At 39.6% G+C, this 13,644-nt stretch overlaps 1 protein-coding gene across 2 annotated transcripts in view; it reads left to right on the top strand.

Moving 5' to 3' along the window:
- The window catches only part of txlnb (taxilin beta), a 135,758-nt gene that overhangs the window by 99,367 nt on the left and 22,747 nt on the right, over nucleotides 1-13,644 (top strand). For both annotated transcript variants that reach the window (XM_018094300.2, XM_002936957.5), the window contains 2 exons: nucleotides 3,872-3,946; nucleotides 4,720-4,812. In XM_018094300.2, coding sequence (XP_017949789.1) covers nucleotides 3,872-3,946; nucleotides 4,720-4,812 — 168 coding nt within the window. The remainder of the gene's footprint in view (nucleotides 1-3,871; nucleotides 3,947-4,719; nucleotides 4,813-13,644) is intronic.

Genomic DNA, 13,644 nt, shown 5'->3' with positions numbered 1-13,644 from the left:
ATTTATTTATGGGATAGTGGGAAGCCAATTGGGTCTTCGGGGAACTAAGTAGTGACCTTAAAGCCACAGGTTTAGCAAAAGTGTAATTAGGTATTAGAGGGGGGGGGGTCTTAGAGGCAACCCTTTTGAAGGGAGAGCAAATGGATTTTTTTGCTCAATGCCCTTGGTCCTGATGGACTTAATGAGAGCATTATTTTGAATACTCTTACTTTACAATACATATACAGTAATAATTGATTTATATTATGCTATAGATGTAATTGTTAGGTCATGATTTAGGTTAAACATCCGTTATCCATCATTATACACATACACACGATATCACCAATTCATGTCTCACACACACATTACATGATATCACCATTTTTTATATTTTATACACATATATGATTTTTGGTACATCATCACAAGTATTTATTTTTATTCACCTCATTAGCAACCTATAAGAATTTGGGTTGGTGCCTTCACGTATTCGTTTTAGGAAAACATTTTTCACATCACTGCAATTCACCATGATTTCAACACACTATCACAATTGTATGTTCTAATTCAATATCACCTTAATTAAGTCACATAATTACATAATTATATAGGTCTTTTTGTTTCAATAAGTACTAATGGGTTGGACAAAACCATCTGCATAGGTATTCTATTCTTTAGAACTGGATGTTTGGGCAAGGGTTGCCATGGTAACAGTGGGAATATTACTGCTATTCTAAACCATCTGTATAGGTAAGATAAGATGGTTGGATGATTTACCTATTTGAATGGGATAGTTGTGCATTGGCTCTATAGGTTTCCATGGAAACGCGGGAATTGGGTTGCTCTGTGATCTCTGAATTACATAAACATTACATTGGATGAAAGTGGACATGTGATCTCTGCATTATTGCTGGTATTAGGAGCAATGTATACTTGTGTGCAGTTGCCTCATTGGATGGATGAACAATTGAATGACAGGTGATCTCTCTATCTTCAAGTCTGTGGTATGGCTATAGGGATGAGCTATGCTAGCCTATTTTTGGACTATTGGGAACACCAACATGTTTAGAATTCCCATGGCTGTAGTAAGAACCTTGTCCTCTACAAACATTTAATTGATGACATTTTGATTTCAAAGGGTCCTAAAGAGAGTTTGGAGGAGTTTATATGTTATTTAAATGACAATATTCTTGGATCTGTGTTTCATTGTGGAGATGGTACAATTCATACTCATACATATGTAGCCCACTTTTGGTTATTCTGTGCTGCTACCTGCTGACTACTTGTTCTTTGGCGCTACAGGAGTCCTGAGCCCCCGCTTACTATGGGGGTTAACAGGGATTTCTCCCTTAAAGGCATGCCTCCACCCAGGGATGGTGTTGTGGAACTATAATCCACCCCCTGGGAACTTAACAGTCTCTAGTACCTCTGCCTGGGATCCACACACAGCCCCCAGTACCTTGCCCCTCCCTGGGGTAGTAGCTTACCGGCAGGTAGGTGATCCTTGTGCAGGAAATAGTCAGATACACACGGAGTATGATGAAGTAGATGAATCAGTTTATTAGGGCAGGACCTCTCCAGGAGTGGCACATATTATTGATACACAGCATGCAGGGCTTTATCTCCTTACTACTCATTGAGAGCTTTCTCCTGTTGGGCAACTCACGGTACTCACGCCAAGTGTCTCCTTCTAGGTGATCTCCCCGGTACTCACACCAGAAGGCACCCCCTCTTGGGGTCCTTCCCGGTACTCACGCTAGGCAGCCTCACCACAGGCAGCCCACCCCGGTACTCACGCCTAAGCCCCCTCAGATCCAGTCTCCTGGGCTAGCGGTGACCTTGTCCACCTACCTAACCACTTATGGCCCTGCACTCCGGCTGATGTAATGCCGGGAGGTCTTAACCTCACTTCCACTCCTGGAGGGGCAATGTCCGCCCATTCTAAACTCCTGGTGTCCTACATATCACTCCTAGAGCAATCTATTATATAACTTCTAACACTAAGCTATACCTGGGGTACTCCTTACTGGAGCAGTCCCCAAAATGTCTGACCTAACAGCACATGGCTGCATCCCCTTATATGGGCCTATGCACCACCCTGTGGCCATAACCCGAACTGCAGGTATACACCCTGTTAACTGTTTAACAACCCAGTCATCCCAGTGTCCCTGTTTCCCAGCACCACCCTGTGGCCTGTCCTAGGGGTTCCTGTCCTAAGGGCCCATTTTTGGTAAACCCCTACACATATTTTAAAGAGATAGCTGTTAATAGCTATCTATATAGAACCAGCAACCACCATCCTTAATTGCTTTTAAATATCCCCTATAGCCAATTTCTAAGACTCAGATGGAATTGCTCCACAATAGAAGCTTTTGAAAAGGAAGCTGAGGTACTTGGAAATCACTTTTTATCTAAAGGTTATGAGAATTGGGTCATTCAGAAAGCCAAACATTTTGCAAAAGAGAGATAGAAAGAAAATGCTGCATATTTCACCCAGTGGCCTTACCCCATCCTTTAAAGAATCATCCATGGGGAAAGATATTCTAGGAAATGGAGAGCTCCACTGAATACAAGTTCCACAATTGAAGGGATTGATAATAACCCAATCTTTTGTACAATTTATAATCCATGGTATAAGTAGATTACATCTTGTCTTAATAAACATTGGAGTATTCCCTTATCAGACCCCTTCCTCAAACTATTTCCTCAGTGACAATTCTTGATTAGACAACACATTACATGTATGTCTAAGGGGCTCATATATTTGTGACAGTGAGTTAAAGCGGACCTGTCACCCAGACATAAAAATCTGAATCTGAAAAAAGTCCTTTTCAAGTTAAACATGAAACCCAAATTCCTTTTTTTAAATAACACATCCATACCATTATAAAGGCATTTAAAAATCCCAGCTGTCAATCATATATTGCCTGCCCCGCCTCTATGCCTTAGGCATAGAGGTGGGGCAGACAATACCTTTAGCTTTGCATTCAGCACTAGATGTCACTGCACTTTTCCCCCTCCCTCCCCATCACCTAATTATGTAGCCAGTTCATGGGTATGGGCATCTGGTCCTCCAACAAGATTTTTGTGTGATGCAAAGCTTGCCTTACTAACAGTGTCCACAAAATGGCAGCTGCCTGCTTGCTGTGATTGAATAGTTCCAAGACTAAAGGAAACAAGATTTATACTATCTGTATAGTTTAAATGAAGTTTATTTTGCTCAACTAATATGAAAAGAAAAGAATTTGGAGTTTTTTCTTAGGGTGACAGGTCCCCTTTAAATGACTTTTACTGGTTTGTATTTATCAGCTACTTGAATTTCTGTTTTGTTGTGAAAAGAAAGCTTTGCCACTGATTCTTCTCCAATACAACTCAGACTTCAGGTACTATGCCTGTGCATTAACATACTGAAGCTGCCTTGTATGTATGCATGTATGTACTTATGTACGCAACGCTGTACAGTAGAATGCATTTATACAAAACAGGGGGTTATTAAGATAATGGATAAATACAAAGTAAAACAATAAATACAAATAAATACAAGGTACAGTTGCAATAAGAGTCAGAAACACAAGATGATGGAGGTCCCTGCCCCGTAGAGCTTACAATCTTTATGCCTTACTAAAAACACTTATAATCTTTGTGTTTCCAAGCTTGGTGGGCCCTTTGGAATATGTCCAGCCCCTGCTTATGCCCAGATACATATTTGTGACAAGACAGCTGCAGATCATAACAAATGCACGTTACAATGAAAAATATCTGTTTCAGCCAATATGTATTTGATGTTCTTTGTGTTAGAAATATTGTGACAAATATAAGTCAAAAAGTAAAACTATAATAAACAAGTAGCTTATCTTACTATATATTTACCTTCTTCTTTATTGAATAGCTGCTGACCCAGGCTGCTGAATGGAAACTGCAGAGTAAAATGCTGAAGGAGCAGGAGGCAGTGCTGAAAACTCAGGTAATATGGAATACATTGCATAACATATTCGTTTCTCTTAGGTGGGCTCTTGTTGTAGTGTTGGAGAAATTAGTTTCACACACTGATTTTCAAATACACACCTGCTGTTTGGGCTCAGGTGGTTAACTGCTTTATTTCTGGAAACTGGTCTTTTGGCAGGACACAGCAAATTTTACTTTCAGATGTACACAGTAAATCCCCAGAGTACACGATCCTTACAGTGGTGGATTATCATTTTACTATATTACTTATTTAACTGGGAGTCTATATAGTGATGTTTTCTTGTCTTTTTATTAATGTTATTAATGATTTTAATAATAAATTGTTACATTGATACCCTTCTTTGGCTTATAATTGAAGGGCCCTACCCAAAATTGTGAAATTTAACCCATGCTCAACTCAGCCTTTTGCCGTAGTTACATTTCTTCATTGTCCCATATTTGCTATAGAGCCAAAGAGAGAGATTATTTTGTGCAGAAAATGATTAAATGAATTTGGTCATTAAATTGAAGAGCTTAATACAATATATAAAAAAAAATTATATCATAATTTTTTATTAAACAGTCTTCTCAAAGGATGAGGTAGAGGGGGCACAGAAAAAAAGAAAATAGGGGGGGAGAGATGAACATAACATACAGCTTTCAGCACATAAATGATGCATCACAGTAATAAAATGATAAAAGATGGCAAGATCACCAGTAGATGGTATTATACTGTATAAGACTTACGAAAATATAATATATAAGATTTCAACTTTTCTTTTCTGCAAACAGATAACGCTCTATTCTGAAAGATTCGATGAGTTTCAAAATTCTTTAACAAAAAGCAATGATGTTTTTAGTACGTTCAAAAAAGAAATGGAAAAGGTGAGTGTTTTAATATAATAATATTGTATGTTATGAATCAGGGATCCCCAACCTTTATTACTTGTGAGCCACAGTCAAATGTAAAAAGACTTGGAGAGCAACACAAGCATTATAAGTTAGTGAAAGTTAGTTGGTGAACAACATGTTGCTCACGAGACACTGGTTGGGGATCCAACTATACATACATATATATAGTTCCAGCAAGGTAGCACACCACCTACAAAGGGGTCACTGCCTGGGTGCTAATGCAAACAAAATAATAACATACAAATGCAATAAAGGCTAGCACTCACAGGACTTAGGTAAGTATTTGTCAAAAATAAAACAAAAAAGTTTTCAAAAGTTATTTTCCTACATGGTTTTTATTACTCCGATGTTTCAGTTCCTCACAGGAACTTTCCTCAGGGAGAACAACACCGTATGTACACAAACAATTTAACCTTTTTAGTGCCATAGGACGTAGATTCTACGTCCTAGGTACCAAGGGACCAAAGTGCCATAGAACGTAGAATCTACGTCCTACTGCACTAACGGGTTTACAAGCGCTGCGCTCGCTTTTAAAGCAGCGCAGCGCTTGTAAACCCCTCAGATCCCCCTAGGCAACGAGCAAAGCTAAGCATACTCACCGATCCGGGTCCCCCAGCCGCACCGATCGTCGCTCCAGCCAATGACAGCAGTGGACACGCATTGATGACGTGTCCACTGCTGTCCCTTTAAAAGTCGCCGCCTACTGTCGGCTCCCTCACTCCTGCTGCGCACGTTGGACATGGTGGAGCTCCCCTGCTGCCTTCCTGCTGGATTGATCGCCCCTGATCGCCCCTGATCGCCTGCCTGCCTTGGGTAAGCTGAACTACAACTCTCTACCACTGTTTATTTTGCTTATTTCTATCTCAACTGTCTAAAAAAAATTTTTTTTTTCCCATTTTTTCTTCTATCTTTGTCATTATTACACTTTTGCACACATACACACTTATTTACAACTTTCCCAAGCACACACAGACACTTACACACACACTTACACTTACACTTTTTTTTTTTTTTTTCTTTCTTTTCTTTTCTTTCTTTCTTTGCTTTCTCTGGCAGTCTTTTTTTTTTACTAAAACTTTATTTCTGATCTTGCTCTATAATTATCTGATTTATTTGGTTGCATTTTAGTGTTTTTTTGGCATTTTCATAATTGATTTCTGTTTTTTTATTATTTTATTGCACTGTAACTTTTGTATTGCTATTGGGTGCTGAATTTGCAGTGACATTGGTGGATCCAGGGCTCTGACCACAGATTTCATTGCAATTATTGTTCTTCTGTTGGTTTAGGTGGTTTTATTGGATTTTACTGATTTTATGGTGTTTTATCTTTGCATTGTTCTTTATTGTGTGTTTAGTGCCCCCAAAAAGGTTGCTTTTGCAGTGACATTGGTGGATCCAGGGCTCTTACCACCGATTTCATTGCAATTATTGTTCTTTGAATGCTTTTAGTGGTTTTATTCCATTTTAACTTCATTTGATTTCAGTTGTTCTAGAAAGGTCCAGAGGTGCTAAGATTGTTCTGGTAGTTTCTATTGCCAAGGGTTAGGCTGATGCCACACATGGCGTAGGGCTGATTTTTTCAGCAAGTGGAAAAACGCTTGCCGAAAATTCAGCCCTACGCCTGCTACTTGTGCCTGCACCCGAATGAATGGAATACGCTCGGGTGCAGGCACATGTAGCCGATATACGCATGAAAACGCGAGACTTTGCATTCTCACGCATTTTCATGCGTATATCGGCTACATGTGCCTGCACCCGAGCGTATTCCATTCATTTGGGTGCAGGCAAAAAAAAAAGGGTGCATAGAGTGCAGCCCCAATATTTTGCATTTTCAGGTTTGGCGGCCATGTACTTATGTGCAACCAGACATAGGTATCGTTTTATTCAGGGGAACTTGCAGATTGATGGTTAGTAAGTTTTTGGTAGTTGCCATGGAGATTTTGGGGAGAAATCTAGGTTTGTATCTGGTTTTTCCTTGATTTCTGACCAATGCGCTTACTTCTGCAAGGGACTGCGGCCACAATTTTCCATGTAGAAAGAGGAGAGTGGTGTCTCTGAATAGCTGAAGGTGTGCACTTTTTGGAAATATATAGTTTGCGGGGGTTATTTCACAGGTATGGGGGTGTTTAGACTAAATAACTGCAAGTAGAGCAAAGCCCCCCCTTATGCATTGCCCCTGTTAGGGGGCATTTGGTGGCCACGTCTTTATGTGCACCCATACATATGGGGTATCGTTTTATTCAGGGGAACTTGCAAATTGAGGTTTAGTAAGTTTTTGGTAGTTGCCATGGAGATTTTGGGGAGAAATCTAGGTTTTTTATCTGGTTTTTCCTTGATTTCTGACCAAAATCTAGGTTTGTATCTGGTTTTTCCTTGATTTCTGACCAAAGCGCTGACTTCTGCAAGGGACTGCGTCCACAATTTTCCATGTAGAAAGAGAAGAGTGGTGTCTCTGAATAGCTGAAGGTGTGCACTTTTCGTAAATATATAGATTGTGGGGGTTATTTCACAGGTAGGGGGGGTTAACACTGAAAAACTGCAGGTATTGCACATAGAGCGCAGCCCCCAAAATTTCAACTGAAATTGCCCTTATGCATTGCCCCTGTTTTGGGGCATTTGGTGGCCACGTCTTCATGTGCACCCATACATATGGGGTATCGTTTTATTCAGGGGAACTTGCAGATTAATGGTTAGTAAGTTTTTGGTAGTTGCCATGGAGATTTTGGGGAGAAATCTAGGTTTGTATCTGTTTTTTCCTTGATTTCTGACCAATGCGCTTACTTCTGCAAGAGACTGTGGCCACAATTTTCCATGTAGAAAGAGAAGAGTGGTGTCTCTGAATAGCTGAAGGTGTGCACTTTTTGGAAATATATAGTTTGCGGGGGTTATTTCACAGGTATGGGGGTGTTTAGACTAAATAACTGCAGATAGAGCACAGCCCCCCCTTATGCATTGCCCCTGTTTGGGGGCATTTGGTGGCCACGTCTTTATGTGCACCCATACATATGGGGTATCGTTTTATTCAGGGGAACTTGCAAATTGAGGTTTAGTAAGTTTTTGGTAGTTGCCATGGAGATTTTGGGGAGAAATCTAGGTTTTCTATCTGTTTTTTCCTTGATTTCTGACCAAAGCGCTGACTTCTGCAAGGGACTGCGGCCACAATTTTCCATGTAGAAAGAGAAGAGTGGTGTCTCTGAATAGCTGATGGTGTGCACTTTTCAGAAATATATAGTTTGTGGGGGTTATTTCACAAGTAGGGGGGGTTAACACTGAAAAACTGCAGGTAGTGCACATAGAGCACAGCACCCACATTTTTAGCTGTAATTGCCCTTGTGCATTGCCCCTGCTTTGGAGTGTTTGGTGCCCATGTCTTTATGTGCACCCATACATATGGGGCATCATTTTATTCAGTAGAAGTTTGTCTTTCAAATTTGCCTTTGTTAGAAAATTTTTATGAGATTTTTTTTGTCAAATCCACATTTGATCATGCGTCCAAGTTTACGTTTTAGAAAAAAAAAAAATGTCAAAAAAAGTTCCAAATTTCACAATGCACTGACAAAAGGTATTTGGCTTTTGAGTGAAAACTACATTGCACCTAGAAACCTGAAGGTCTGTAGTTTCTAAAGATACCGAACATGAGGGGATATTTTAGATTTACATGTAAGTTATGCTGCATCAACTGTTACAAGCGCTTTTCCGCTTTGTTCTGGTGTGATATTGTACAAAGTATTTCTTTAGTTTGGGGGTTACTTCTGGACAGGAACTGTGGGGTACCACCACATATTTGGTATCGTTGGACTTGGGAGTATCAGGGCTTTTACAAACAACAAAAAAAAGTGTGTAAAATTAACTTTTCTATGGAAAAAAAACTCAAAATATACAGAAATTTTTCATAATTTTTTTTTTTTTTTACATATTTCACCCAAAATACACATCATATCTCCAGAAAAGTTATAAAATTTGGTATGTATGTCGAAGCCCAATTAGTGACGAAAAAAACGATATATAATTTCCCTAGTTTCATGGAGGTTTTCCTACCAAAAAACATTGTTAAAGTGAATGAGTACAAAATGCTTAAAAAACGTCTGGCACTGGGGGGAACCGAAATGACGAATTCGGCTGGCACTTAAAGGGTTAAAGGTACAAAATGGCGCCAAAAGAGTGTTGCTAGGCAACCATAAAGTCACCCAAAATTCAGTAAACAAGCAGGAAATAAGTAAAATGGAAAAAGGGAGAAACATGAGGTGTATAATATGAGAGATTATAGCACAAATGATAAGGTGGAAATCACAGCCCCCGTTGTACCCACCCATTATGCCAAGGAGACTCACCCTTTATTCCCAACAACAAGCCCAACACTTTTGATATATTGGTAGACATTCATAAGTTCCAAAGGAAACTTAAGCTAAAAGAACATTTTAAGAACACACCGCAGGCCCTCGCCCCCCATTTAAAGGAACAGTAACACCAAAAAATCAAAATGTATAAAAGGAACTACAGGATAATGTACTGTTGCCCTGCACTGGTGCAACTGGTGTATTTGCTTTAGGAACATTACTATAGTTTAGTAAATGAAGCTGCTGTGTAGCCATGGGGGCAGCCATTTAAAAGAGAAAAGGCACAGGTTACATAGCAGATAACAGATAAGTTCTGTACAATACAATGTTGTTTTATCTGTTATCTGCTATGTAACCTGTGCCTTTTCTCCTTTTTCCAGCTTGAATGGCTTCCCCCATGGCTACACAGCAACTTTTTATATAAACTATAGAAGTGTTTCTAAAGCAAATGTGCAAATTTTACCAGTGCAGGGCAACAATGCATTGTATTATGATTACTTAAAAACATTTTTATTTTTTGGTGTTACTGTTCCTTTAGAGAGGCAGCACCTTTGAGCCTCATAACACACCGGCTGCTATTAAAACGTTTGGCAAGGTCCTCAGTCTAAAAACCAAAGCAGCCTAAGATATGGTTAAGTCATACCCTAATCTGTCACCTGGAGAATGGAGGGCTATTAAAACACTGAAAGATGACACAAATCTGGTCATTCGGCCTGCAGACAAAGGGGGAGCTATTGTACTGCTTGACTACTCCTACTATAAACAGGAGATTCTGGGACAATTGGCAGAGACTCACATATATAGACTCTTGCCCTGTCACCCTACTAGTAAATTCAAAAGGGAACTTGAAGCTATACTCTTTGTTGCACTTAATGAGGGGTGGATAGATAAAGACACTTTCCAATACTTGCACAATGACTATCCCCGCACACCAATTATCTATACATTGCCCAAAATACATAAATCATTGTCGGCACCACTGGGTAGACCTATCATATCTGCTGTGGGATTTCTATATGAACCAGTATGAACTTTTGTTGACCATTTTCTACAACCCTTAGTCAAGTCTATGCCATCATACACCCAGGATTCCACAATTCCACACATGTGATCCTGAGACTTAGGGAATTAGGAGAAATCCCACCTGATTATATTCTTGTTACTATGGATGTCAAAAGTTTGTACACTGTCATACCACATGACATGGGCATTAGGGCATCCAAACAAGCACTTTTGACTGATACCGCCTTACGGGTTACAATTGATTTTTTTACACAGTTACTTGAACTTACACTGACAAGGAATTTCTTCCGTTTTGAAAATTCCTTTTATCTCCAGGTATCAGGTACGGCGATGGGCAGTGCCCTCGCCCCTTCATATTCTAATCTGTTTATGCCCCAGTTTGAAACTGAGCATATTGTGCTCTACTAGGGGAGTCTATTTTGATTTACTTTCGCTACATTGATGACTGTTTTTGATCTGGACAAAAGGGGTTGACCGCTTACTTTCTTTCCATCAACACTTGAATAATTTGTGAAACTGACTTTGAATTACCACCCTGACAACATAGATTTCCTAGATTTAAACATTTTCAGAGACCAGCTCCGACTGGGAACCAGACTATTTTGCAAGACCACTGACCGCAACTCTATACTACATGCCTCCAGCAACCACCCCTCTGCTACCATTAGGGGTATCCCCTATTCCCAGTTTCTACAGACCATTAGAAATAATAGTAAACCAGAAGTAGCTATAGAACAACTAAGGGACATGTTCACTAGGTTCCTAGAGCGGGGTTACTCTGATACTATGTTGGAACAGCAATTACAAACGGCACTTCATTATACACAAAATTATCTTTTACAAAAAAATCGTGGGAATATTAGTGATGAGGAACCCCCTGGGAATTAGTCTTTGCCGATGATAGTTAGAGAGATAGACCCCGTGTAGCTGTAAGTCCAGTTCCCTTTTCTTTAGATGTAGTATGTCATGGTAAATGTCATTTTTGGGTTTACTCACTGCACAATCCAATGGGGTTTCTGTGAAGAGGATTCTATCAGATTCTATCAGCATCTTCTATAGAAAAAGAAAAGTCCTTATTCGTGTCAACTTCAAGTGTGGTCTGCAAGCTTCCAGCTTCCATTCCCTCCAGTCATCTGTTGGTTTGGGAAAAAAACAAGAGGGATATGAAATATCTGCCACTGATCTTCTCCACCACTTTTACAGCAGCATCTGCACATCTGTCCCAGAATGTACGTAAACACTGGCCTATGATCAATCAAGATGAGTTGCTATCACTGTATTTGTCCAACAAGCCTCTGATGGGATACAGGAGAGGCAATAGCCCTAAAGATCTGCTTGTGAGAACTGACTTTAAAAATCACAAGAAGGATCCCACTGACTGTCTCTCAGCACAGAAAAAGATGGGGTGTTACAGATGTCCTGATTGCATCACATGTCGATGCCTTCTCTCTGGCCCTGACTTCCCCCACCCCCATACGGGTAAAAGGATCAAGATTAGACACCGTTTAGCCTGTACCTTTAATTATGTTGTCTACATCATCACATGCCCATGTGGACTGTACTATGTGGGCAAAACAGTCAACATGCTAAAAGAAAGGATTGGGAATCATCGGTCAGCTATGAGCAAAGCCCTGAAGGAGGGGACATCAATCCAACCTGTTGCTAGGTATTTTGCCCAGCAACGACATCCACTTCGAACATTCAAAGGTATGGCGATCGACCAGCAGCTCCCCATGATAAAGGGAGGTAACAGAGACTTGGTCCTTCTTCGGAGAGAATCCAGATGGATTCACACAGTAGACTGTGTGGCCCCTCGGAATAGGGGCTCTGTGGACTGATTTTATGCTGGCCTGCAGTGTCCCCTGACAGTCTCAGGCAAGGCGCTGAAACAGCGCTGACACAGGGAGACTAGGGAGCTAGATCATGGCTACATGATCGAAGGCTGGAGTCTGACAGGTTGAGTCTCCTTGGCATGATGGGTGGGTACAACAGGGGCTGGGGGCTACTTTGTCCTGGTAGTGATTTCCACCTTATCATTTGTGCTATAATCTCTCCTATTATAAACCTCATGTTTCTCCCTTTTTCCATTTTACTTTATTTTTATTTCCTGCTTGTTTACTGAATTTTGGGTGACTCCATGGTTGCCTAGCAACACTCTTTTGGTGCCATTGTGTACCTTTAAATTGTTTGTGTACATGTACATTTTTTTTTATTTTTATTTTTGACAAATACTTACCTAAGTCCTGTGAGTGCTAGTATATATATAGGTCGACGTTTCGGTCTCCTTCTAAGACCTTTTTCAAGACCAGAATATTAATGATACAAACAATGCAAACACTTCCACTAACCCAAATCAGACCCAATGAGATGTAGCAATAGAATCATGTGAGTGAATCATGTGATAAACCCCAACCCTGCATCAAGCAGAGAATATAATATCTCAGAATAACAAAGCATAAAGTCTAGTGTACAAACATTTGACAATATACACAAATTAGTGAAAGTACAACTAGTGAAGGTGAAGACGACAAGTGTAGTAATGTAGCAATTCAGCGAACAATTTTTTTTTGAAAGCATAGAATATACTAAATACACATTTAGCAAAATACCCAAACTAGTGAAGGTGAAGTCGACCAGTGTAATACTATATCAGTATATTAAAAACTTTTCTTGTCAGGTATATGACCCAACACATATAGCAATAAAAACATGAAACATAAGTAAAGTAACATACAAACAAACATAAGTAAAATACATATCCAGAACAGTGTATAGAGGTAACACCTTAAATCTAGCATTGGTTTGGCAACCAATTTGGCGATATACCCAGTATATCCCAAGTATAATAATATACTGATGCAATAAAACTTTTTTTATATCAAGTATATAGGCATAGACTAAACTGTGCACCCAATTGGCAATAAAACCAAACTAGTGAAGGTGAAAGTCAACAAGTATAGTAATATAACAATGCAATAAAAAAATCTTAGGTATAAGGACATAGAATAAAATAAATACATATTTAGCAATATACTCAAACTAGTGAAGGTAAAGTCAACCAGTATAATACTATATCAATGTAATAAGAACATTTTTTTTGTGTCAGGTATAAAGCCCAACACATATAGCAATAAAAACATGAAACATGTATAGAATATAAATATCCAAGGCAATGGAATAAGGTAACACCATAAATCTAGCGTTGGTTAAGGAAGCATAAATAGCTATATAGCTATATAGCAAAAGGTGGGTAACCTATGCCCAAACTCTAGAAAATGCTTAGCTACTGGTTTATTTGTCACCCCTCGAAATTCTGTGCTAATTGCTGAACGATGTTCATCCATACATAATCTTAACCAGCCATTTTGGTCAAAGCAGAACTTGTATTGCCAGACAGTTTTTGAACATTTTGCACTGTTTCACTTTAGGGGCCTTTCCTCTGGGG

Source organism: Xenopus tropicalis, chromosome 5 (genome assembly GCF_000004195.4).
Source record: "Xenopus tropicalis strain Nigerian chromosome 5, UCB_Xtro_10.0, whole genome shotgun sequence".
NCBI classification, from domain to species: domain Eukaryota; kingdom Metazoa; phylum Chordata; class Amphibia; order Anura; family Pipidae; genus Xenopus; species Xenopus tropicalis.
This window is presented reverse-complemented; position numbering and strand designations above follow the sequence as displayed.